At 36.6% G+C, this 27,895-nt stretch overlaps 1 protein-coding gene across 3 annotated transcripts in view; it reads left to right on the top strand.

Moving 5' to 3' along the window:
- Positions 1–4,804: 4,804 nt before the first annotated feature.
- LOC306873903 (polyprenol dehydrogenase-like) overlaps positions 4,805–27,895 on the top strand; it is a 39,521-nt gene continuing 16,430 nt past the window's right edge. For 2 of the 3 annotated variants that reach the window (XM_079423441.1, XM_079423443.1), the window contains exons 1-4: positions 4,913–5,034; positions 6,599–6,706; positions 8,918–8,986; positions 27,305–27,406. In XM_079423441.1, the coding sequence (XP_079279567.1) occupies positions 4,932–5,034; positions 6,599–6,706; positions 8,918–8,986; positions 27,305–27,406 (382 nt within the window). In that variant the 5' untranslated portion in view covers positions 4,913–4,931. Of the gene's footprint in view, positions 5,035–6,598; positions 6,707–8,917; positions 8,987–27,304; positions 27,407–27,895 lie in introns of all 3 variants that reach the window. The other variant, XM_079423442.1, reaches the window with a different exon arrangement.

Raw genomic sequence — 27,895 nt, 5'->3', positions numbered from 1 at the left:
AAAGTTCAAAAGTCACGTAACAGTCTCATAAGTTTACATAATTTGTCTAGTTTTAAGGTCTATAAGAGGACAAACTTAGATTACAAGATAAATTGTTAGTATTTTACATTTTTTTCTGACCTGCAATGAACAAATGTAATTTCCACCACATCTCAATATACAGCTGTTATTTAAAATAGAATAACTTATGCCACTCAAGATTTGTCTAAGATCATTTTTGTAACTAGTTTTACCAGTTTTTCCACAATGTACAATAATTATACATTTGTCAATGAGATAAATTAACTGCCCTAAGGACCAAATGCTGAACTGTACACCTGTCACACTCAGAAATTTAATATTGGAGGTTATTAGAAAATAAATATAACTTGTGTGTGGTGATGGAAATGACAGGGTGTTGTGGAAATGACAATGAATTAACGTGAATGTAGAGAAACAGCAGATATATTTATTAGAAAAAGTCTTAAGCTCATCACACTCATATCACATATCAATTGTACTTTGTAACCATAAATGTCATTTCCACCACAGAGGGCAGTGTGGTGGAAATTTCATTTCTGTATTTTTTTTTTTTGTCAAAAAATGGAAGATAGATTCACTGATTAGCTTTGAATTGATACTTAGCATTTCATGTATGCAAAATACTTTTATTTAACTATTTTTAGCTTTTTAAAAACACCCTTGAAGGTACAGCATGTTTGGAAATGACGTAGAATAAATATATTAACTGATCAAGCAATATTTACCTTGATTTTTCTTAATTTGTTGTTGATGAAAATTTTAATTCCCTCCATGTCCAACATGTGCTCTGATGTCACTGAACATTTCCATAGAAACCACCTAAACAATCTTTCACACAAACTTTTTAAAGAGACAGTACAGTGTTGAGGTGGAAATGACACCAATACTGTGTGACAGCTATATTTAGCATAAAAAGTAATTTTGATAGTGGTCTCACATTAAATACTATAATGTATTATTTTACTAGTGCTTAATTCTGGTACATTAACAGTTACAAGATAAGTTTATTTTTAAACTGTATTTTCATTGTTGAAGTTTAAAAGTCTGGGTGTGCGACAAGCAGAAAACTGTGATTTTGACACCTATAGGGAGGTTGAAAAGTATGAAAAGGTGGTTTTATTATTAGTTTGACAAAGAAAGAGGAATCTGTCTAAAATGATATACATATATATGTATATAAATGATATTCTCGTATCATTGTATTCTTTACAAAATGACCAGTTCCATTCATATAAGTATGTTTTAAATAAATAAATACATGAATACATACTGTACATACAGTACATATTTTTCAATGATTGTCAAGGACAGAAAAATAAATGTATTAAATTGTAACACAGCTACCCATTATATTCATGCCTTAAAACCACTATCAATAACAGTGTGAAGCTGAGAGGTGACATTAAATAAGTCCTAATGCCATATTGATTTCATTACTATTATTAATGTTAGTAAAAAATGGAAATTCTGTCATCATTTACTCACCCTTATGTTGTTCCGAAACCAAAAGACTTTGGTTAATTTTCAAAACACAAATTACAATATTTGAAATAAAACCTGAAACTTTCTGTCCCTCCATTAAAAGTCCATGTCACCAAAACTTAGAAGATCTGAAATGATCATAAAGGCATTGTAAAATCAATCCATATGAACCCACTCACATTTGAGCTTCCGTGTTTACAGTATGTGATGTGTTCTCTGTATGTTTTTAGATCATCGTTTAGATGTAAATAAAAGCCTAAATTAAATCTAATCATCAAAGTATAGATCTTCACAAAATGTAACCCCCTGATTCACGTGGATTCATTTTATGATGCCTTTATGATCTTTTTGGAGCTTTTAAGTTTTGGTTACCAGGAATTTCAAATGAGGGACAGAAATCTCTCAGATTTCATTAACAATTTCTTAATTTGTGTTTGAAAGAAGATGAACGAAAGTCTTGTGTTTGGATGACATGAGGGCGAGTAAATAATGACAGAATTTTCACTCATGCTCTGAATGCCAACTACACTACATGTGTGCATATGTAACAAATTACACAACCGTTCTTGGAACAGTAGAACTGGAGAGAGAGAGAGAAAATAAGAAGCGGTAGAGTGAGAGATGGGGGAGGGATGAAGCTCCCAGATTAAAAGTGCTGTTGTTCTGAATGCATTCTGACAAGGAGTCTGTAGATACAAACAAACTCTGAAGGGGGAAATACAACAGCTGTTTTGCTATCCAGCATCCAGAGTAAGAGGAAAAGAGGGAGAGAGAAGATCGAGTTTATGCGTGAGTGCTTGTTTGTCTGGAGGCTTAGCACTTCTGGAAAGAACGAGTGTGAGTAGGGATTCAGGTCAGTATTAGAACATGCTCAGGGGAAGCGTCCTCGCTGGCCCTGAAAGGATAAAGCAACTTGCCTGCTAAAAGAGATGAAGACAAGAAGAGGAAGCAAGGCAGAAGCTCCTCAGGTCACAATGGCACGTAATTATTCGTTTTTGATAAGTGGCATTGATTTAAATTGAGGACAAATCCTGAGTGCCGACGTGGAAAACCAAGTTGTCATTTTGTCACACCTCAGCCTCTTTGGACCCATGTCCAACATTTTCCTTTTTTTCCCCTGAATCCTCAAACATAAAAAAATTCAGTAACAGGTCCAGGTTTTAATTCTAAACAAAATTAGAAAGAATTGTCTGGTGCTCAGTTTCCACAATCTAAGATATTCAGCCTCTTTTCTCAGACCAAATCCCTACTTATAAGGCCTGAGAGCACTTCCAGTAGAAAATGTCTGTTTACATAGTACTAGTCAAACATCAAGGATTCTCCACAACCTGCTGTCACTGCACCAAAGCTGAGCTCCAGGTTTGCGTTTCTCTCTCTTGAGGGGTTTTCATGGCACACATATGCCTTGTATGACAGTAGGCTACATAAAAGCCTTGCTCCCAACAGAAATAAAAACTGCTTGTGCCAAGAATATAGAGTGAAACAGCAAGAGATTATTCACAAATATTTATATATATATATATATATATATATATATATATATATATATATATATACACACACACACACTACTACTAAACATATTATATAAACTAAAACTTAGAAGATCTTCGGTTCATCGCTAACATAGCTATTTTCATGACAAATTTTAACTGCAAAATGAACATGAATTTCAAAATGTCTTGGTAATTGACAGCAGAACTTAAGCTGGTAATCTGGCATCTCCTCAAGTAAAACCTGATGATCCTTGTTATCCAGCAAGATTTGAGAATGTTCCAAAAGCACATCTCGTGTTGTGTAATTCAATGGCGCAAGAACATCTGACGCATCTATATCCCAGCTCCAGTTTTCCCAGAATGTTTTAGAGGTCTCGATAATTAACACACTAAAAAGCTGATGAGTTGAATCAGGTGTTTTAATTAGTGAGACATCTAAAACATTCAGGTAGGTGGGTCCTCAGTACTGCAGTTTTACTTATTTAGAGAATAATCTAATGTAAAGTGTTAAATTTAAGGGTCTCCCCAGTTTGCGAAATGTAAGGAAAAAAATATATAATAAATGATAAATAAAATAAACTGAAATTTACAGGGGGGAAATGGGCTGGAAGGTGATCAAAAGGATACTCGTAGGCCTACAGAATAGCCTATATCACCATTTGCATCATACATCATAAAATAACATTGCATGACATATAAGAGGTTTTGATCTATCAGTCTATCAATATTTAATCTGCATGGCTGATAACTGTACCCAACTGGCCAATTAAGGTAATCATAAAATCAAAACTGACAATGTTCCCCCCCAAGGGAAGGTTATTCCACCTAGTGGCATTTTAAAATAGTGCAAGTAGTAAATTATGAATTTTGAGTAAATACTGTAAAAAACAAACAAAAAAAAACAGTTCGGTTAAATTTAACAATTTTATCTTATTTCCTATCATGAAATTTTATTACAGGGTATCTATCTACATTATGTTGGCTAGCTAGCTCTCTAGTTATTAGATCTGCACTGGCCCCCTTTTTATTCAGGGTATCTCTTAAAGGGATAGTTCACCTAAAAATTGACATTTTTGTCATCATTCCCTCATTTTCAAGTTGTGAATTTCTTCACAATATTTTGAAAAATGGGTAACCAAATAATTTCTGGTACCCATTGACTATAGTATTTATGTATGTATGTATTTATTTATGTTACGCTTTATGCTATGCTATGTGAGTCAATGGAACCAGCAACTGTTTACCCACATCCTTCACTGTTTAGTTACTCACATTCATCAAAATACATTATTTTATGTTCAACAGAAGAAGGAAATTTATACAGGTCATACTCAATATTTGGCACTATCGTCGACTTTATAGAAAACTGGACACTGTACGTCCTTGAATCAACGGACTAACTGGATTTTTTTATTTGTTTTTATTTTTTGGGTGAACTATCCCTTAACTAGGCTGTATTAAACCCGTTTCCACAACAGAAAATAAATAAAACAAAAACAATTGCAACTTTTTATCTAACAATTCGGACTTTAATTCTGGCAGTTTTGAGTAAAAATGTTAGCGATATAAACGTGCAATTCTGACTCTATATCTCGCAATTCCGACTTTTTTCTCAGAACTGTGAGAGAGAGGAAAAAAAAAAAAGACAAAACTGTGAGATTAAAGCCGCGATTACATTAGTTATTCCGTGGTGGAAATGGGCTTCCGTAGATTGCACTATTTACTTTTCTTAAACGTTTGTTGGTAATCTTCACAAGCTACTTTTTTTTTTTTTTTCTTGTAGTGGTTACTCCCCATTAATGGGCATCCAGTCTCTGGTGTGTCTACAGTGATAGACGCAGAAAGCGGAACTATCGAGCACACAGCTGATACCATCCTGCTGTACTTCAGCACGGAGCCTAAATATTGAGACACTCGCTGTCATCTTCAAACATGTGGTGGCTTTTGCCTTGTATCCTCGGCTTCATCAGACTCTACTTAGACGGCGTCAAAGTTCTTTTATACCAGCTTTTCAACAGATCCTTCACCCTGCCAGGTTAGAGTTTGTTATGGTCACGGATGTGTAGTGATCTGACGGGCGCTTGTTTTATTGTCAAACAGGTATTCAGTAGTTAGGAGCTGTCAGGTGGAGATTGGGAGCGTTTAGAATCGCTTTGTGAGAAGTGAGTTTAAAGGGACAGTTCATCCAAAAACAGAAATTCGGCTTTTATTTGCTCACGTTCATGTTGTTCACAACAAGTATGATATTCTTTTCTTTCTTTCTGTTTTTTCTCCTGATAAACGCAAGATTAGTTAGCCTATACGGCTGAATGACAGTCCCCATTCACTTCTATTGTATGGTAAAAGGTGTAATGAAAGATGGTGACTGAGATTGTTCCAATGAGTAAAAAAAAAAAAAAAAGTCAGTAAAGGAGAGATTAGAGAGATAGTTTGCAGTGTTTTTGTTGTTGTTGTTGTTTTGAGTGTAACGTTATTATTTTAACTTTTTTATACATACTGATATTGAAACTGTTTAAGTTTGTATACTATGGCAGCTAACTTGGCTGTGATTATGCATAAACCCAAAAGAAATAGGCCTAGTTTAAACATGTTTCTAATTTGTTATCTAAACATAGCCGACTGTAACCTTTGACCTATTTACTCCAAAGATGAGGTCTTTTTATAAAGACACTTTATAATACATTTCATTAAAAGTGATTACATAATATGGATTGATGTAGATGTTCACTTAAATAGTTAGAAATGTACTGTTTTTATAATGTATTTGTTTTAAATGTCTTAAGTTAATTTGCCTCTGGCTGAAATGCTGGCTTTAAATTATAGTCTACATACTTATGCTCATTTATTAAGGAATATGAAATTTAATTTATAGCAGACTCTGGGTAATTTAGTGTTGCCAGAGATTCAGTGATTTCTGCATCATCACAAACTAATCACATGTTTCTACTTAAGATTGTTCCTTTGCAATTTTAGACGGCTCTTTCTCACTGTTAAAGGGCAACCATGTCCCAGCGCAAAGCAAAAGGATTAGACTCAAATCCATCCTCACAATGGTCTTTTGTATCAGAAATATTTAAATCTTCTGAAGCCTGACAGGATTAGCTATATATATATATATATATATATATATATATATATATATATATATGTATGTATATGTGAGAGATGATTAAGAAATACTGAGTTTAAGACTTGTTTAAAATGTAAGCTTGGCAAATAACTCATTTTAACATGGAAATGGCAACAAAAAGTAACGTTGTTTATTAGTGATGGTGTTTGTCATAATTGATCTGTTTAAATGCACAAGTGCACTTGTTTTTCATTTATTATTAATAATAATAAGTATCCATAAAGCAAAAGAGTGAAGGAATAGCATCATTAGTCGGCTTATCACATAAGCAGGTCATGCTGTTCTTAGTACATCAGTGTATGATGCAGTTTCTACATTTAATGATCCCTGAGACCACAGCACATCCAAGAACACTCAAACAGGGACGGATATGTCCCAAACAAAGTCAGTCCGTGTCAGTGTAAAACATATATTTTTTAGGTATTTAGTTTTTTAATTTTTTTTTTAATTAATTTCCTGTCTTGCCCAGATTTGCCCAAGCAGAATGGAAAGGTTGCCATAGTTACAGGGGGAACCAGAGGAATGGGATATGAGATTTCCAGATATCTGGTCAGCCTGGACATGCATGTGGTCATTGGTATAGTATCATCTCATACCTAATTACAAATTACTGAACCAAACCATTCCATTGGTGTCTTGACTCCAGCTTACAGATAGATCAGTTCTTACAGTTATGCAGCCGCTTATTTGGTTTTCTGCTACTTGTGATTGATTTAAAAAAATAATATTTCCCATACCATGTACAGTCTGTTATAAGTATGACTGGTGCTAACGGAGCACCAACCCAATATTTCCCCCCTTTTTTCTCCCTGTCAGTCCGCATTATCAATAAGAGCTCTCTCCTGAAGTATGGTGTCACATAAAAGGCAATAAGAAGGGCTTATACAAGAGTAACTCTCCTCACATATTCATTCAAATGCAGGACAGGTTTATTGTATATGTGTAGGAAGAGAATTCGACAGAATTTTTATCTGTACTATTTTTGGTTAAAGTCTGTTGGTAAAAGTTCATGCTAAAACTGTTGTGCAAATGCTGCTTAAAACCTTGAAAACTTTGCCACTTTGTTGGTAACCTGTCAGAAAAAAATGGTAAAATTGTTTGTAACTGGGGAAGGAGTCTATCCTCAAAGGTATATTTTTGTACATCATCTACTCCTAAATGTTGCTCATTAGTACGTTACTTATATTGAGACATAATATGCTACCTTGTAATACTGTATTAAAAATACCTTATTTTTCTGATAATGTGTCCTGAAACATCAATATTATAAATTAATTTAAATGTAAAGTGTTTCCTTAACACATTTTTTGAAAAATTTGATTGAAGGTGCATTGAGTAATATTTTAGCTAGCATTAACATGACTGTTTTGTGTAATTTCGGTCGACATGGTTCAGCATAATTGTCTCTGAGTTTTATGTAGCTAAATGATATTCATACTTGAGTTTTAGAGAACAGTTTATAGAATAATTAATTCCAAGAAAAAAGAAGCACATTTTTTAACTTTCCACCTTGTGTTTGCTTTGCCAATGTTGTCTCTGCTGGTAAATCCTGGTAATAAGTGTGTTCCACTGTCAAATTCTTGCTCTTCGCATCACCAAAAAAAAAAAACTACACTACTACAGAGGCAGTAGCCAATGAGAGTAAGGATTCTCTCCAGCGTTTAGTGAAACATTTAATGTCATTTCAACATGCCGAAATACATCTAATAATAAAAAAAACTTCTTTCAGAAAAAAAAAAGTACCGCCTTCATTTCATGTAACAGTAAACTATTCAGATGATTCTTCACAAAAACACTATTTATTTCTTAAAAGGATAGTTCACCTAAAAATGAAAATTCTGTAATTAATTACTCACCCTCATGGTGTTCCAAACACATAAGACATTTGTTCATCTTCAGACCACAAATTAAGGTATTTTTGATGAAATCCGAGAGCTTTCCGAAGATGAACAAAGGTTTTACGGGTTTGGAACGATTTGAGGGTGATTGATTAATGACAGAATTTTAGTTTTTTGGGTGAACTAGCCCTTTAATGTTTCAAACTTTTTAAATTCACACCAAACTACTAAATGCAAATCCTTGAGCAAATAAAGGTGAATCCAATTAGAATGCAGATTTATCTTGATATTTATTTGTGTTTTTACTGATTTGCTTATATACAATTTACATTGGCCATTTTTATTTATGTATTTTTTATGCAAAACATATTCTATTTACTGGTGACAAATCACAATACAAAATAACCAAGGTCAACAAAACAAGCATAACAGCCAACATGGTGTGTGTGTGTGTGTGTGTGTGTGTGTGTGCTGTGCAAGTGTAACTGGGTGTGGGAGGTAAACAAAAGAACATGTAGAAAAGTACTACAGACATAATAGTAGAAAACAATAATAGTAATAATAATGATGACAATAATAATAATGATGATGATGATAATAGCATTAATAATAACCAAAATTGGAGGATGGAGGATGAGGAAGGTGATAAGTAATAACAGTAATAGTAGTAGCAATAATAACAATAATAATAATAATAATAATGAACTCAATTCATCAGAAATGAGGGGAAAGTTGTAGGATATATATATATATATATATATGTATAATTAGTTTTTTCCCCTTTCCCTCTTTTCTTCCCCCTCTTTCCCTTGTTTATGTTCTAATAAATGTATCTATATCATCTAATATGTGAAGCATTAAAAAAAATGTTGAGATATATGATGAGAGCATGATATTAATTAGTATGCTTAATACGGTCCTTTTCTATGTCTTTTTTTTCTCTTCTTCAGCTGGAAATGAGGAACAGGAAGGTCTGGAAACAGTGAAGAAGATTCGAGAAGAGTTACATCAGGGAAAAGGTAAAATTCATTCAAATCAAGTTAAGTGGTCGGTTGTGTAAGAAAGGCGCTCTGTAAGCTGAGTTCCCAAGCATCATGTAACCTCCTCCATCGTTGATCCTGACCTTTACGGTCTGTTTGAGGTGATGATTTACTCCGCAATTACCTGATGCTACTTAATTTGCAGCTAAACAGGATCATTTTTCTTGCCATGTTTGGATTGGTGTGTTTACTGGAAGAATGTGTGAGAGCAAGCAGAAGAATACCAAGAGAGAGATGTTTGATTGTGTTCGCTGAAGAACCATAACCTCATTGTAATGCAGATGTGATATTGAGAGCCACAGTTTGGATGAAGGCGCACTCACTTCCCTGCGGTATCCACCCCTCCCCCATGTGGATTTTCAACAGGCCCATCAGTTTTCACTTCTAGCTTTCATCATATGGCTATTGAGAAATAATGCACTGGAGGGAAGCTGCCCTTCTGCCCTCATCTAGGGTCATCTAGTTTGTCTAAAACCATAACCTTAAATACCAGTTTTGAAATTGGTCTTGGTTCGGGGGGGGGGGGGGCAATGCTGTGAAAATGACGGATGTGCTAACAAGAAATGAGTCTTTCAAAACAAGCAAAGGCCTGGCTGGAGGTTTGTTTGTGTGCGTGTATGTATGTGAGGCTTTTTGCTCAGCATGATCTGTCTCTGTACTTCTCTAAGCTGGTCTAATAATGACACATGATCGCTCTTTATACGGCTACAATCACCTAATGAGGGTTAGACATCACATCCAGTTAAACGGAGGAGGTGTTTTAGGAAAACAAGATAGACTGAGCTGACAAAGATAAGACATGTAATTATAATGGGCTCAGACTGCTGTAAAGGAACTTTAAAGTCAAGTAGCCGTCTTATTCAAGATGTTTACTGCTGTTTAATTGGACAGTCTAAATGTTGCCGTGGCTGGTTATTAAAAAAAGAATGTTGTTCCAGGATGATGCTGGTTTAAAACCAGTTGGTGGGGTCAAATATGTCACACTTGAAAATGTTTACTTAAAGGGGACCTAACACACACAGTTTCACCCAATCTCATGTTAATCTTGAGTACCTATAGAGTAGTACTGCATCCTTCATATCTCCAAAGAGTCTTTAGTTTTATCATATTTATAAAAGAAAGATACAGCTTTACTATTCTCTCCAGAAAAAGCAGAGCTCCTGGAGGCGGGCCGTGTGGGCGGAGCTAAAGATTTACGAGCACTTGCGCCGATCGCCAACAAAACACAGACATTTGATGTCATTTCACTTACTGTCTGCAGTTCTGAATCATGACCGGGATCTTTTATAGCTGAGACTGCTCCATCTTTCAGTATTAAACGATGTGCAAATCCAGCGTCGAACTGGGCCTTGTTTTTAAAACGTTCGTCAACAAAACACTTCAGAAACTCCGTTGCTGCCCCTGAAAAACAAACTGCATCCACTGTTCACGTAACGCTGGGTTCTTTTGGGAAGCTGAACGAGGTTATCTTTCCCTCACAACCAAAAACACACTTCTTTAGAGACATTCTTCCTGAGTGGTCCCATGCAGCAGTGCAGCCGAATGAAGCATGTTGATGGGCACGCTCTCGCGCTGGTCGATGCGTGCACGGGCGCGTTCTTTCGGGAGAAATGCCCATATTAGGAGTTCCACCGTCGTTTACGTCAGCAAGAACCACGATTGAAAAAAAAACTCTCCGAAACTTGTACGAACCCGGAAGTGAGATTTTTGGCACAGAAATACTGTTATACGTCCAAACACTGTCCATGATTAGCATGAGAATCCAACTCTTTAACAGTGTAAACAACTTTGAGTGCATGAAACAGCATTGTACCCCCCCCCCCCTCCTTAAATATTTAGCTATTTCATATAATCGCTTAGTTCACTTTTAAATAACAGTAAATTACACTAAGTTTGCCAGAGGTGTGTTGCTTCAACACGCATCTTTGACACATGCTGACATATATTATTAGGAAGTGAGCTAGATTAAACTTAATTGAACTCAAATGAAGTGAATGAAATTTACCTAGGGATTCACAATTAATTGAAAAGTAATCAAGATTGCAGTTATTGTTGCTGCAGGTTACATTTGTCACTTAACAACATATCCTGTGTGTTTCACTAACTTGCAGCATTAGTTTCAATTATTATTGTATTGCTAGCTACACATGCATAATTTATTACAAATCTCTGTAATAGTTTTGTTTATCATGCTGCTATAAGTGTGAAGTTAAATGTTTTGTTACAGTAACAAAATTGATTCAGGAGCACAGTTCTTGCATAACATCCTGACTTTTATGATTTTCTCATCATGGTACAGTTTTCTAGATGGCTGACGTAAAGGTTTTGTCAAAAATTGTTACCCAGGCTCCGCCTACATTTCTGCAAAACATACCTGTATGTACAGATTGCTGCATTTCCAGTTGAAATTGTTACGGGGCTGACGAGACGTGAGACGTACGGATCCATTTGCAAAGCTTTATTATAGAACATGGTCATAAAACAGGCAGGGTCAGAGATCGGCAAACAGGTATGGCAAGGACAAGACAGAGCAATCCGTGGAGCAAGCGTGGGTCAACGATCAGCGAACAGTATCCAAAGGGGCAAGGCAGAGAGATAATCCAGAGTCGACAGCAATAATCCAAACGGGGAGCGAACACAGTCCAAACAGCAAGGCAAAGGGGTAAATCCAGGAAACACGGGCAGGGTCAGACACGGCAAGATAAACAAGACAAGACAATAAGAATGGCTCTGTAAAGTTGCTATCGCTGAATGAGTGATAAACGCTAACAATACTCGGCCGAGAGCAAGAGCAAGTCCCAGGCTTAAATAGTGAGTGATTGGGTGATGGTGATTGCGAGATGGATATCAGGTGTGGGCGTGATAATTGTGAACAGCTGTGCGTGTCGTCAGTGCAATGGATTATGGGAAATGGAGTCCAATGTGCTGTGTAGTGTGAAAAGTCCATGTGGTGAACGGGTGACCTCTGGTGGTGAATGAGTGGAAGTGCATGGCCAGGATTCGTGACAGAAATGAACACTAGGAGTCAAAAAATTGTATTCCTTTTCACACAAAGTATGATTTACAGAGCCAGAGTTTTGATTAAGAAACCTTAATTTTCGCACATTAAGGTTTGTGCGCTAAACAGGGCAAATTAGCACAATTCCATAAAAGCGCAGATAGGAGGGGAAAATTCTGCGGGTGATTTACTGACAGGGTGCACATTAAAGAACACCGCACAGACTAATTTCCATAATGACCAGCACAATCTACCAAGAGCAGTGCAAATTACCGCCTGCTTTAAGGCATGCTTTTTTAGGGCGTTAAATAATGCCGCAAATACCAGTGAATTGACGAGCGCAAATCGTAGTAAATCGTAGTGCATATACAAATGCAAATCCTACAAATGCATATTCAATAATGTGAGTCGCAAAAGCGCTACTTTCCCATTGCGTGTCTTTTAGTAAATCCTGACAGTATTTTTTTTTGACGCCAAATGAGGGTTTGCGCTGGCGCAAGCTGATAGTAAAACAAAACAATTTAAAACAATTTTAACATGCTGCCAGATTTCAAAATTTATACTTTTGAACGTTAGCATCACATATGTATCGCTTTTCTAAGTCGGTAGATTTTCCCGGTAGCTCACGCTATATGGCGTTACACTTGGTGAAGAGCTCTGGTTTGAATCCCATGATACTACGGTTTGACAAAACAGTTAAAACTTGCGTATAAAAAAGTTAAAGTTGCACGGTTGCATCAGTGAATGGGTTTTTATATCAATTTCGCCTTCGTTAACACTATCAAGTAGGTTTAATGGTATTTCTGACACGATTAGTGACACTCTCCGGACATTTCAACCAACATAATAAAAATGTGGCCACGGTCATGTATTGAACGTGCATTTCACTTTGAAACTGCGAAACGTGCAGTAAGGTCTGTAATGTCAATGTCGCAGAAACGTCGACCCAAGCACAAAGGCTATTTCTAATGCGAATGATTTGTGATGGTTGGGAAAGATGGTTGTTAGAATAGCTTGGCTGTCATATTTTTCACAAACATATGAAGCAGCACAACTGTTTTCAACAGTTTCTGGTCAACCGTTTTCTTTCTGACACCAAACTTTTGAACGGTAGTATACCAATCTCAATTCAGACACCAGGGAAGAAAAATGTTTGAATTTCGATAACTTTGAATTTACCCAAGTTCAATTGAACTGAACCACCCAAAATGGCACTGGCCAAGCTCATCATGGGGTCACGCTGACCCTTTACTCTGCGGCTCCAGAGATAGTGTCCGTCTTAGACAGATAGTGCTGAGTGACTGATTCAGGGCAGAGCGCTGCTGGCAGACACACTCGTCCCACGCTGTTCCGCTCTCCTGTCTCTTGCCCTGACACTATGGCAGTGGGCAATACACCCTGTCAACGCGTTATGGATTCAGTCACTCTGGATGGGCGGACAGTTATGTTCCCAAGGCTGTTCTCCACCCATCCTCTGCTTATTTCTCGGCACAGCTGCCACAGCTCCGGATCTGTGGTGTGATTTGTGAGTGACGAGGCCTTTGTAGCGGTTTTCAGAAAGTGTCTGTGTCAGATGTTAGATTTGGTCATGGAGTCTGCCATAATGACACACACTTTCAGGGTTCATGTATCAGTTCGACCAAGATCTGCTGAAATGTGACATACAGGTGCATCTCAATAAATTAGAATGTCGTGAAAAAGTAAAAAAATTTTCTTGTAAGTTATTTAAAAAAGTGAAACTTTCATATATTTTAGGTTCATTGCATGTAAAAGTAAAAGTTTTTTTGTTTTAATTTTGATGATTAGAGCTTACAGCTCATGAAAATCAAAAATCAGTATCTCAAAATATTAGAATATTTACATTTGAGTTTCAATTAATGACCATCCCTACAGTATAAATTCCAGGTATCTCTTATTCTTTGAAGCCACAATAATGGGGAAGACTGCTGACTTGGCAATGATCCAGAAGACGAACATTGACGCCCTCTACAAAGAGTGTAAGTCACAGAGGGTCATTACTGAAAGGTGTGGCTGTTTATAGATACCCCTTTTCCACCAAGGCAGTTCCAGTGCTGGTTCGGAGCCAGAGCCTAGTTTCAAACCGGTTCTTTGTTTTTCGACATCCAAAGCACCAGCTCCGAACCAGTAAAAGCAGTTCGTAAGTAGCACCACAACATTGCTGGGCTAGAAGAAAGAACCGCTTGCATCAGGAGCTGGGGGCGGGGTTACCGTGACCAACAAGACCAACAGAAACTTGGACCGCCATATTTGAAATAGCAGCTAAACGCTAACACGTTTGATTCGCCGTGTTTGGATGCCGATGTAGGTTCGCAAAGCCATGAACATCAATAGCAATGCAACGTCCCCCATTGCTGATAGTTTGTTTAGGCTTGTCTGGGATAGATCGGCGCTGCGCGGATATCGGGGTGCTGCGGGAGCGACTGGAAAGCAGGCGGCTCTCTATGCTTTTGGATCGCTCTCGCGGTGCTTTAGTGTGTTGTGTGCCGATCGATCGATCTGCGTGGCGCTGATGCTTTGTACAGATGCCTGTTGTGCCGCGCTAGTGATCCGAAACATGAAACGTATTCAGTGATCTAAGACCTGGCTCTGTATTGGCTCTCTAGCCTGTGGAAAAGCAACCGGTTCTTAAAGCGCTCGCCAGTCAAACTAACTAAGAACCGGCTATAGCACTGGCTCTGAACTAGCACCTGGAACTGCTTTGGTGGAAAAGGGGTATAAGTGCTGTATCAAAGCATATTAAATGCAAAGTTGACTGGAAGGAAGAATTTGGGTAGGAAAAGAGAGACAACGTCAGAAGCGTCTTACCTGGGCTGTAGAGAAAAGAACTGGACTGTTGCTCAGTGCTCCAAAGTCCTCTTTTCAGATGAAAGTAAATTTTGCATTTAATTTGGAAATCAAGGTCCCAGAGTCTGGAGGAAGAGTGGAGAGGCACAGAATCCATGTTGCTTGAAGTTTCCACAGTCTGTGATGGTTTGCGCTGCCATGTCATCTGCTGGAGTTGGTCCACTGTGTTTTCTGAAGTCCGCAGTCAATGCAGCCATCTACCAGGAAATTTTAGACAAGCTTTATGGAGATGCTGATTTCATTTTCCAGCAGGACTTGGCACCTGCCCACACTGCCAAAGGTACCAAAAGCTGGTTCAATGACCATGGTGTTACTGTGCTTGATTGGCTAGCAAACTTGCCTGACCTGAACCCCATAGAGAATCTATGGGGTATTGTCAAGAGGAAGATGAGAGACACCAGACCCAACAATGCAGATGACCTGAAGGCCGTTATCAAAGCAACCTGGGCTTCCATACCACCTCAGCAGTGCCACAAACTGATCACCTCCATGCCACGCCGAATTGAGGCAATAATTAAAGCAAAAGGAGCCCCTACCCAGTATTGAGTACATATACAGTAAATGAACAATCCACTAAAAATGTTTTTTTTTTTTTATTGGTCTTATGAAGTATTCTAATTTGTTGAGATTGGTTGGTTTGTGGAGATTGAATTGGTTGGTTTTTGTTAATTGTGAGCCTAAATCATCACAATTAACTTCAGTCTGTGTGCATTGAATTTATTTAATACACAAGTTTCACAATTTTAGTTGAATTACTGAAATAAATGAACTTTTCCATGACATTCTAATTTATTGAGATGCACCTGTACATATTGTATGGCCATCAAATGTCTGTTTAAATATCTGTTCCTCTGCTTTGCATAGGCTTCATCTCAATTCACATACTGTCTGTTTTAAATGGTATGTAAGATTATATTTAGTGCTGCATTAATGCTAGTGCTTTAAAAAGTATTCCAAAGGTGCTTGGATAGTATACTTTACCCAGCGGATTGTGTTCACTTTTTGGGCTAATATTGTCCATAAATTTTGCAGTTGTGCACTATGCGATTTAGATTTTTCCAGTTATTGAAATATGTCAAGGAATGTGGTTCTTCTTATGAAATACAAGTTTTCGCCAGACATAACAGGGCCCAAAGTTCCACTTTTGGTACATCTCTCTGTAATAACCTATTTCAGAGTTCTTGAGGATCATCCAAGTGCTTCTTAGCAAACATGAGGCGAGCTTTCATGGTGAGGAAATGTTTCTGCCTTGCTGTTCTGCCATGGATCTATTTTTGACCAGTGTCTTCTGATGTTAGTCATGCTGAGCAATCATTGGATGTTGTTCTGGTGACTTCTTGGATTGGCAACTGTTTCAAAATGTTCTCCATTTGGATGACATTGCTGTCTTTGTGGTTTGTTGATCTGACAACTTGTGGTGGGAAGTTTTATTCCACCCTGTGACTCAGATCTTTTGAATACTTCTTTCAGACTTATTTGATTATTGTCGCCTGATTCTACTCTGTCCTTGTTGTCAGTGACTTGCATGCTAAACTGAGCAATCAATAAATGCCCCTTTGTGCATTTGTCCAGCAGATTCTTCTTCACAAATGAGATGCCTGATTCATGAAAAAAATCTCATTCAGACTAAAAGTATCAACTACTTCAGTGAAAGTGCACACTCATTCATCGGCTCAATTCTATACTTTTCATTAGAAATATAGTATTAGTTGTGTTCTTTGATAAATAGAAAGTTCAAAAGAATAGCATTTATTTGATTGATTTTTTTTTTTTGTAACATTATAAATATCTTCACTGTCACTTTTGATCAATTAATGTGACCTTACTGAATTAAAGTATTAAGTTCTTTAAAAAAAACAACAGTAATTTATAAAGACTAACTTTGGTTAGTTAACCAAAACTAGAAACATAAAGTTACTGGAAATAAAAGATATTTACAGTGGTGGACAAAATCATTGGAACACTAGTATTTTCACCAGCTAAAAAATGGTTTTAAGTCAGTGTTTCTATCTTTTGCTGTAGTGTGTCTGTAGGAAATATCAGTTTACATTTCCAAACATTCATTTTGCCATTAATTGTAATAATCCAGTTAGATTTTTGTTTGCACAAGGAGTCTGACAACAGCCAGTGCTGTCTGTCTGTCTGGAATGACATGAAGAAACTGAGACAGACTGAATCCATAAGAACTTTGGCAACGTCTCCAAGATGCTTCAAGAAACCTACCTGCAAAGCTACAGTAAAAGTTTTAGGCACTTGTGTAAAAATACTGTAATATGAGGATGCTGTCAAAAATAATGTCATAAATAGATTTTCTTTATTAATTAACTTCTATTAACTAAATGTATTCAACATTTGGTGTCACCATCCTTTGTGTTTAAAGCAGGTTTTGTCCTAGGTGCACTTGAGCATAGTTTTTCTGGTAGCTTTGCAGGTAGGTTCCTTAGATCATCTTGGAGACGTTTCCACAGTTCTTCTGGATTTAGGTTCTGTTTCTTTATGTCATTCCAGACAGACTGGATGATGATGAGATCAGATCAAATCTCTGTGTGGAGCACTGGCTGTTGTCAGACTCCTTGCGCAAAATTACACTTAATGGCAAAATTAATGTTTGGAAATGTAAACTGATGTTTCCTACTGACACACTACAGCGATAGATAGAAATAACTGACTTAAAACCATTTTTAGCTGGTGAAAATACTAGTGTTCTAATCATTTTGGCCACCACTGTATAGAAATAACATATTTTTTAAAAAACATAAGCTCATTTTATTTCAGCTAGTTGCCAAGAAACATTTCTCAATTTCTTAACTTGATGTGCTAAAATAACCAAAACTAAAATAAAATTAATAAAAACTATAGACATTAAAAAAATAAATAAATAAACATAATTACTAAAATTGGAACAGATACCAAATTAAAATGGAAAATTCAAACTATAATAGTATCTCGATGATACTAAAATAACACTGTTTTTGACTCTCAGTGCTGGTCTTATTATGTACTCAAACTGAATTGTTCACTGTAAACTTCCTATTAACCTGTATGTAATTCTCAGTAGGTCATGTTGAGAGTTTATTGTGGTACCTGTTGACAGCCAGCTGGCAGCTGATGTGAAAAGCAGACGTCTGCACAGTCAGAACCTGCACAGAAACTTCTGGATCCTCACCAGTGGAGACAGTGTTTGGTAAAATGTCTGCTCATTGAGGGCTCATTGCAGGGGTGACGGCACCCTACTGCCTGATGTAATTAGACAGACGCCCCAACATATGCCCAAAACACACACTGTGTGTCAAAGGTTCACAACAGTTGTTTACAACATGTTAAATAAAATGTTATTAATATAGAGACACGGGTGCGTATGCACCAAACAGGAGGCTCATACATCTGTGTGGTGTCAAAGAGCGAGCACTTGATAGTGTTTGTGCTTGTCACTGTGTTTTATCATCGGTTTCACGTTTTTATAATATACCACTCATACATTTTTATCTTCTGTAGCATCATTATAATAGTGACACTGCAATTATGACATCAGTGGAAAAAACAGCCCGTTCCTTTCTTTATCTTTGTCCTTTAATGATCTACTCCGTCTCTTCCTGACTTGATACGGAGAGATAAATCTTATCCGTTCTAAGATTTACTGTCCAATCTCTATCTTCCATCTACATTTCGTAGACCTGTTGGAGACTGACCCGACTGACAAAACCTCGCGTCTCAGCCAGAGCTTTCACTTACCCAGGAGTTATTCTCTATCAGTCTTCCTCTCTCAGGAGTGTGCGTGTCTGATTTACTGGCAGCCTTTGAAGATGGAGAAGGGGGGAAATGTCTTTGTTGGTACTTGAAAATGGCGGTATGCCAGTCACTGTGTCATCCAGCTGGCACTGTACCTCTGGTGCCAAGATTACCTCATTACCACACTCTTTGGCACATCCAAATTGAAAATTATGAGAGAGAGAGCAAATAAGGATGAGATGGGAATATTCTGTGGCGGGCCGTATCCCCAGATTAACTCACCTCTTATAAGGCAGACCTGTTGGTCTGGTGCCATCAGGAAACAGCAGTCATGAGTTGTGCATGGGCTCTTGTGCTCATTACCGCAGCTCTGATTCTTAATCAGAACAACAGAACATCTGCAGGCTTCTCTGTCCAGCAGCGTTCCGAGAGACACGCCAGCGATCAATCATGCCAGAACAGCCACCGCCTAAAGGGCTTTGAAGAAGTCTGGAATTAAAAACGCAGAGCGGAAATGCGTGGACGGAACTTGTAGATTGTGGTTTTGGGAGAACAGCATGATTGTTGGCTGTGGTCTCTCGTCGAGCACAATGGAAAATAGGGTGTATTTATATGTAGCATCTCTACAAGAACCAAACAAAAAGACTTTTGAATGGTAGCGTGTGCATTTTTTTTAAAAGGCAAATTTCAACATATTTCTGTCATGACAAATCTTGGAGGGATTGGCATGGTAATGTACATGACAGTGTTAATGTGTTTGGTATTGGCAGAATAGATCTGGCTGCACCGAGATTTGCTACTGCCAATACATCCACAACATGCTGCTGTGAGCATGTAAGAAATACTGCTGCTGCACATAAGGCTGTGCGATATGGCGATATATATCGGATGGACTAAAGAAAAAGTATATTGTTGCATATTATGCTCTATCGTTTATTTCGTGGTGTCGCAAAATACATTGTTTACGGTAATACTTTTTCATAATTTGGATGACTGCGATCTTTACACGCCACCACTGGGAGTGAAGGGGAGACAGAACCAGTTTAGGTGCTCGTTCCTAAACGAGGGACTGCATCTGTAGCATGGACATACGTTTTTTAAGCACTGCAGTTTGATTTTAAGCTATTGAAACATAAACAATAGAGCTAAATTTGTGCGGCGTGTGAGAGGAGCGCACATTTTTTTGCCGTTATTGGCTTTGAACGATTACATAAACACACTTGTATGGGCCAGAATTCCCATCTTTGCAAGTATCCTCATAAACCTATCCTCATAAATCCTAAATCACTTTTGTAATTTTAATAAGAAGAAATTAAAAATAATAATTATATATTTATATATGTGTAATATAGAATCTATACTTAAAACACGTGTCAATTATAGCTCTATCTATCGATCGATCGATAATTAACACAGTGAAGACTAATTAATTTACACAATGTATGTAGCATTTCTTATTTATTGTAGTTTTCTGTACTATTGCTTGTAATTAGTTTCTTATCCTTATTTCATCACTGTTTATTTGTCTTCAGTGAGCTTGTGGGGTTTTTTTAGTCTCTTTTTAGGCTTGTATTAGTTTGATATTGACATTGGTGGCAAGGATTGTGAAAATGCTATGGTATCAAAGATTTTAATATCATAACCTTTTTAAAAAAAAAAATAATAACTATATTGTGATGTATATTTTTATCGTGATATAAAATTAGTCATATTGTGATATACGATTTTGGCCACATTGCCCACCCCTAGCTTCACATAATACATAAGAAATGACCCCCATATAGCATACATGAATCACCCCATAGCAGATCTGGGGAAGGTGGAGGGTTTCTTAAAGGGATACTCCGCCCCAAAATGAAAATTTTGCCATTTAATTACTTACCCCCATGTCGTTCCAAACCCGTAAAAGCTTTGTTCGTCCTCGGAACACAATTTAAGATATTTTGGATGAAAACAGGGAGGCTTGTGACTGTCCCATTGACTGCATAGTAAATTGCACTGTCAAGGTCCAGAAAAGTATGAAAAGCATCGTCAGAATAGTCCATCTGCCATCAGTGGTTCAATCTGAATTTAATGAAGCGACGAGAACACTTTTTCTGCGCAAAGAAAACAAAAAAAAAAGATTTTATTCAACAATTCGTCTCCTCTGTGTCAGCGTAGCACCATTTTGGAGAATATCCACTGAACGCCAGCAGCGTACGCTGTTCTGTGTTAGCCACACCCACAAGGATACATTTTCTACATTTGTTTACGTTTTGAATTGAATGAAAACAGCGCATCCGTGTGGCGCGGCTGACACACTACTTGCGTCCAATTTTGGGTAAAATGCCATGGTCGTCACTGTCCTTGTTTACCCAGCCGTCCAATCAATGGAGGAGGGACGGGATAAATACTACACCGACCACCCACCCAAGTTAATATTACTGGTTACTGCATTTTTATATTAGTAATATATTATATATAGTAATATTCTTCAAAATAAATAAGATACTAGCAATACAGTACTGCCGTTGATATTCCAAATCATAGAAACCAAAGTGTTGCATGCAGCTGTAAAAAAGCTGTGCAACCTGTTGGTCATTTTCATAAAAGCGTCTGGCATTTTTTCAGCTAGTTAAACTGGAGCCAAACCTGAGAAGGGAGTCCAGAAGATTCCAAGTGCCCTATTTTCGAATGATTGGAAATCATTAACATACACGTTTTTAACAATCAAATCTAATGTTTATGACGCATTTGTGAATCCCAAGGTGAGTTTTCAGGAATGTCAGGCAAATTACGCAAATTAAATTTTCTGATGTATTTATGCAAGTTTCATGAATGAGGCCCAATGTGCACTTTGTGTTGGGAATGCACATACTTCACATATCAATTTAGACCAACCGTTCTTAGACCTCTGAAACTAATCAAATGTAAAAACACCCTAAGAAGTGCATGTTTAATAGATCCTTGTTGACAATATTGTAGTGGAAATGGCCTGAAGCCTGAAAAACAGTAGCTTTTTCAAGACAATATAAAACTGTCACAGACGGGACTGCTACGCAAGCTTTAGTCATCTCTATTGCCTCTAGGGAGGGCACAATACATCATTAGGGTTCTGCCCCATGAGCATGTCCTGATATATTACACACACAGACTCATACACACTCAGTTGTGTCTCACCCCCTGCCCTTTCATTTCTATGAGTCATGATACACAATTTCACCACAGAGAGACATCACTCTTCCTGTTTATATCCCCTCTGTTTAATACTCTCGTCATAAATTCAAATCATTTAATGTGTGTGAAGGGTGAAACTAGGAGAGTCGATGACTTTTATACCGTTCTCATGAAACTAGACTAAGTGGTACAAAGGGACATTTTATGACTTGGTAAGGCTATAATCACTATGCGTTTCATTAAAGTTTAATATTTAAGTGAAAAACATTGAAAAATGTTGGAGGGGCTGTCGATTCAGTTTTCCTTTGTTGATTGGATGGAGGCAGATCAGTTGGAAAAAAAAAAAAGGGGGGGGTGTGGTGTAGGCACATAAAACGATTGGAGAATTCACAATATTGCTATGATCTATTGATTAAAAATGATGCAAAAACATGCTATAAAAAATGTATGCATGAAGTCCTTTAAAATCAATAACAGAAAAGATCAATATCTAGAAAATAAAAAAGGGAGCACTTTAACCTCACGAGTGAAACTGGTCTATCATAGGTTGTCACTTTTGAGCTTGATAAGCTGTCTAAGAACATTCTGTTATTTGGGGATGAATGAGTGGTTTTTGTAATGAAGGGTTGCCGGTTAGAATGGCATTTCACACTCTAAACTGGGGTAGCGTCGGACGATTAATGTAATGTAGTGGGTAAGTGCTGTAATTGTGTAACTATAATTAGTATAATTATGCGGTTGAGTACTCGGCACTGGAAAGGTGCATGCTGTGCCAAAGATCTGAAAGGAATAGACACTCACATTGTATCACTGGTATGAGAGCTTTGCTTCTAAGTCACCGTTGAAATAGGATGTAATTGTAAGTCTTAATGGGAGGGCCAGACAGACAACATTTTTCTGTTTGTATGATAAATAGATCTGTTGCAGCAAGATCCTATTGTCAGCCATTTCCATATATACGCCTCTGCTGCCATCCGAATCTCTGTTCGTTGCACCTGGTTTTCTCATCCGTCCTGCCATCCCATTCTCCCCCTTCCCTTCATTATTTTATTCTGGGCTGATCATGGATTGATAGCTTTCAGGTCAAGAGCACTGTAAGGGGCCCAAAGGTCTTTCCATCCATACAACCAATTTCAATCAGCCAGAGATGGGCTATAAACCTTAAGGGAGTGGTGGTGTTTATCACAGTAAATCTCAGAAATGAGGATCAGCGAGGTATTCATAAAGCAATTAACTGTATTACTTTGTTAAATTGAATAATACCATCTAGCTAAGTTCTGGGTTCTATTAACTAACTTGGTTATTTTAGATACATTTTGTTTACAGTAACTGGATATACATTGATACAGACTGAAACAGAGCATTGAGAAATCGATAGATTTTTCCATTTTAATGGTTTAATTAAATTTTAGTAATCAAAAAGTGTGGCTAATATTAACAGGGATTTACTGTTTAAATTAAAAAGCAAACCTGAAAACTGATATTTCCTGATATTCCTTAAAAATAAAGTTTTAATAAATTGTATTATTATTATGTAATTAGTACATTGATAAGAACCTTCCACACAATAGTAATATATCTCTGTCATAATTGCTTACATTTATTTTAGTGGTATCTAGTGTAAAGACCCTTGAGTTTGTGTGTGTTGGGTTTTATAGTTTTCTAACAATAGTTATATCTAACAAAATGGTCAAATGTTCGTCAAGTGAACTGAGCAATGCGAATATAACACATCAAATATGGTAAATGTAATCTCTACTGTGTATGAGGATGAGTAAACTAATATTTTAATATAGTACTCTATTAAAGTAAAATAAGTTTTTTATTTTTTTCATTATTGATTAGTAGAACATTGGCCAAAAATAAAAATAAAAATATGAAAAAAAATATATATATATTAATAATTTCAGTACTGTTAAAGTAGAGTGACAAAGGTAGTACACATGGTCTGATATGAAGCACGATTGGTAGCAAAATTTGAAATCCATAGTCCTTTAATTGGAAATGTATTTAAATGTAGGTTCATACAAGACCAAACCAGATTTATTCAAACTAATTACTTTTTGTTGAAAAGGCTCAATTAATTAATTTAATGGAATTTCAGCTGGAATTTCATTTATTTCATTAAATGTTTTTTTACAAACTAATGAAATCATAAACGGATGATCTTGAATGTAATAAGGAGCTAATTGGGGAAACGTTTTAAGACCATCTCTACATTTTTACTTTTTTTTGCACACGTCAGCTAGACAACCATGGGCCACATGCAGCCTAACTCTTGGTGACTCTGTTTTGATGGGATAGCAAAGGTGAACGTTTTGTAATATTGACCTGTAATATTTCATAAGCTGAAAGCCAAAAGGGCTTATTGAGGTAAACGCAACAGCATTCTTATTCACATTAGAGCAACTTGCAGATGCTGCAGTTTTAAAAGCTTGGGTTTGGGCTTATACGTTTACTTTATGACAAAATGAGGAACGAAACACTGACTTCGCCATGTCTAATTTCTACCCATACTTGGGCATGTTCTGACAAGCTCATCAACAATTCTGCTAAACATTTCATTTAAAAGACATCCTTGAAGTATCACTGCTCTTTTATAGGGCCTCCTGTGTACAATTCTTGCTGTCCACCCCGGCAGGCGTGTAATGGTCTAATTCTCACTTGGGAGCCATTATTAGCTCAAAGGTTATTCCCGTCAGACTGAATGAATGATAAGCCTAATTAAAGTTGATGGAGAACAAGAACAGAAAGGATGAGTGGGCAAAACTCCAGCTTCTGTTTCCACGATTGGGATTGTGACCCCCGTTAAATAGAGATATAAAGACCCATCATATTATTCAGAATAGGTTTAGAGACCAAGTCAAATCCATATATGCTCTGTTCATTCAAAATGAAGCAGATGTCAAATTTAAAGAATGTTTATTAGTGTTACATCAAAGAAACATGGCAGACAGACACTTTCAAGAACACTGTATTAACATATACATAAAATAAAATGGACCTAACTTCAAATTACGTTTTTAAGATGCATAGTATATATTGAGCTGTATTTTCAAGACTTAACGGTAACACTTTAGCAGGGCTCCAGACAAAAAAATCGAGTAAGGAGCCATTGGCTCCTATAAAAGAAAAACTTAGGCGCCAAATTATTTTTTTAGGTGCCACAGAATAAAAGTGGTTTATTTTATTATTATCATTTTATTTTTACCCCCTATTTTAACATTTCAATCATTTTGTCATGTGTTTATGTCTTATCTTTTCTAGGCTTTATCAGCATTTTAATCCATCTTGTAGATGATCAGGTTGACCGGGGGACTAAGGTTCACTTAAAGTGTGAATTAAATGTCTTTTACAACTTGAAATATACAATCACAAAGAATTGTTCGTTACACAGAATCTGTACCAATATCATAAGCATCACTTGGCAACTGAGTGCAGTGCATCCTATAAATGTTGTCACGTCTTTCACACATTCAGTCTGTTTTTCTTCATTAGTAAAATGCAATTTTATAGGAGGAGTTGAATCATGTACAACACAATAAGTAAAAATATTAATATGCAACAGCGCATAAATATAGCAAAACGCTCCTCTTTATAGTTATTTTTCTAGCTGACTGATGAGTTTATGGACACTGAGTGGTTATTCTGAGGTAAATGTATTACAATGCAATGTTTACAAGCTTTATACATTTCCTCAGTTTGAAACAATGAGCTTTTACATAAAACATTTCAGTAAGTTGTACTATAGGCTTTCTTATTGCCTACCTTTTGATCATGTTCATTTCATAGTAGTAAATCGAAATATATAATGGGTTCACTTGCTGCTTTAACTGAGGTGCTAAAGAGATCGCGCCTGAGCATTAAGTGCGATACTCTCCGCTCGCGCGATCCGGACGCATACACGGACCGTGTGGACGCGGGGTACTGCTGTTTATATTATCACTTTCAGGTCTCTCTCACTGCGTTCAGCAGACTGTGTGCGGCAGAGACGAGGACTGTTTGAAACTCTTTTCCAGTAAAACTTTGATGCGCATCGTCTTATGTAAGTTTAATACGTGAACATAACAAAAGATGTGAGCGCAAAACAATCGGGAAAAAAGTCCTTTCATGCAAATTATATATAGTCGCCAGTGGCGACCTCAGCAAAAACTTCACTCGCAAATTAATATTTTTGGTCGCAAATGCGACCATTTTAGTCGCAGTTTGGAGCCCTGTTTAGGTTCTCTTAACTAGTTGCTTATTAGCATGCATATTACTAGAATATTAGCCATTTATTAGTAGTAATTAGGCATATATTAAAGCCTTGTTTTACATCCATAATCATGCCCAATACCTAAACTTAACAACTACCTGACTATTAACAAGCAGCAAATTAGGAATTTATTGTGGGAAAAGTTGTAGTTAATAGTGAATAACTGTTCCCTATTCAAAAGTGTTACCGACTTAACAATAACTTAACCAAGAACTGGTAGACATTATCGTTTTGTTGGTAGTAAGTAATCTTGGAGCCGATTTTTAGGGGGGATTTTGTTGGTTTCAGATGTTTATCTAAAAGAAGTGATCATAGAAACACTGCTAGGTCATTTGGGATGATGGAAGAAATGCCCTTTTGACTTTACGTGAGCGTTAGCGAGTGGAATAATTAGCATGCTTTGAAATTAGACTAATTGGATATGTGCTTTGATGTACAGACCAACAGAATAAGGTTATTAAATGAACTACAGCATGAGAACGCTGGTTGAATCAACAGACATTTAGCCTGCAACTACTGTTTAAAAGCAGGCCCTGTAAAACAAGCTGACAAGCTGAGTTTACTTGTTTTATTTGAGGAGGGCAAATGCTTTGACTGTTATGAGCTGCATATGAAAATATACTGTGCATTCAGTATATGTCATCTTTATTGTGGAATAATTCTGTTGTTATATTGAATACTTATTGCTGTGATCATGCAAGTGCGTGAAACGATTTGAATCCTGAAAAGACCTGTTTATTTGGTCAAAGGAAGACCTTTTGCAAAGGCCTTTTTTATTGGATGATTCGGTATCACTGCCATTCACATGCTTGTGTTGTCCTTGAGCAGTTCATTATGTGTGCTTACCAGGGTTGTGTGCCATTCGGCATTGTATTGAGAATGCTTTTTAAATTCTAATTCAGTTCCTGATTTTGCATTGGTAGCAAACAGGATGCATAAGTGCAATTCAGATTTTAATGTAAGGCAGTTTTGAAGGAATTGAAGGAAGTATTGAAGAAACTTTAAAGGGATAGTTCACCCAAAAATGTAAATTCTGTCATTATTTACTCCCTCTCATGCCATTCCAAACCTTTCAGTCTTCTGTGGAACATAAGAAGATATTTTGAGAAATATCTCTTCTTTTATGTTCCACAGAAGAAAGACAAGCATACATGTTTGGAACAACTTGAGGGTGAGTAAATTTATATAGTTTTCATTTTTGAAGTTTATATTGTTGAATTGCCCATTTTCATTTTCAGCATGTGTTCTTATAGGTGCTGCTGTAGTACTAATTTTGTAATCTCTTTGCTTTCAGTGGAATTCATGTACCTGGATTTGGCCTCTTTGACATCTGTAAGACACTTTGTCCAGAGATATAAAGCCAAAGATTTGCCACTACACGTCCTTGTCAATAATGGTACGTAAATTCCTTAATTTCTCTAATTTCTCTCTAAAAAAAACAAACAAATATGTATCTTTAGGCCACACCAGGTAGGCAGTTGTGCTGTAGTAGTTTAAATTCTATCATATTTGCAGTGTCTAACATTATTTATTGAACGCATTACTGTAACAATAAATCAATATTGATAATGCAGTACTTGTTACAGCATTTATTTTAGGTCCATATTCATTTATCCATAGACATTTTAACATTTCACATTGTATATATTCCATCTTTATCTGACCCTCTAACACTAGCTTTCTTTTTTTTTTCTATTCTATCTACTTATTTTCTTAAAAAAACAAAAAACTAGCTTACTGTATGTGTGTATATATATATATATATATATATATATATATATATATATATATATATATATATATATATTTATATATATATTTCACAATATTACTGATTTATTGTGTAATATTAAAATGCTAGTTCACCCAAAAATTTACATTTTGT

This window comes from Barbus barbus (genome assembly GCF_936440315.1).
Source record: "Barbus barbus genome assembly, chromosome: 8".
NCBI lineage: Eukaryota > Metazoa > Chordata > Actinopteri > Cypriniformes > Cyprinidae > Barbus > Barbus barbus.
The sequence above is the reverse complement of the archived record's forward strand: the minus strand, read 5'-3'. Positions and strand labels throughout refer to the sequence as shown.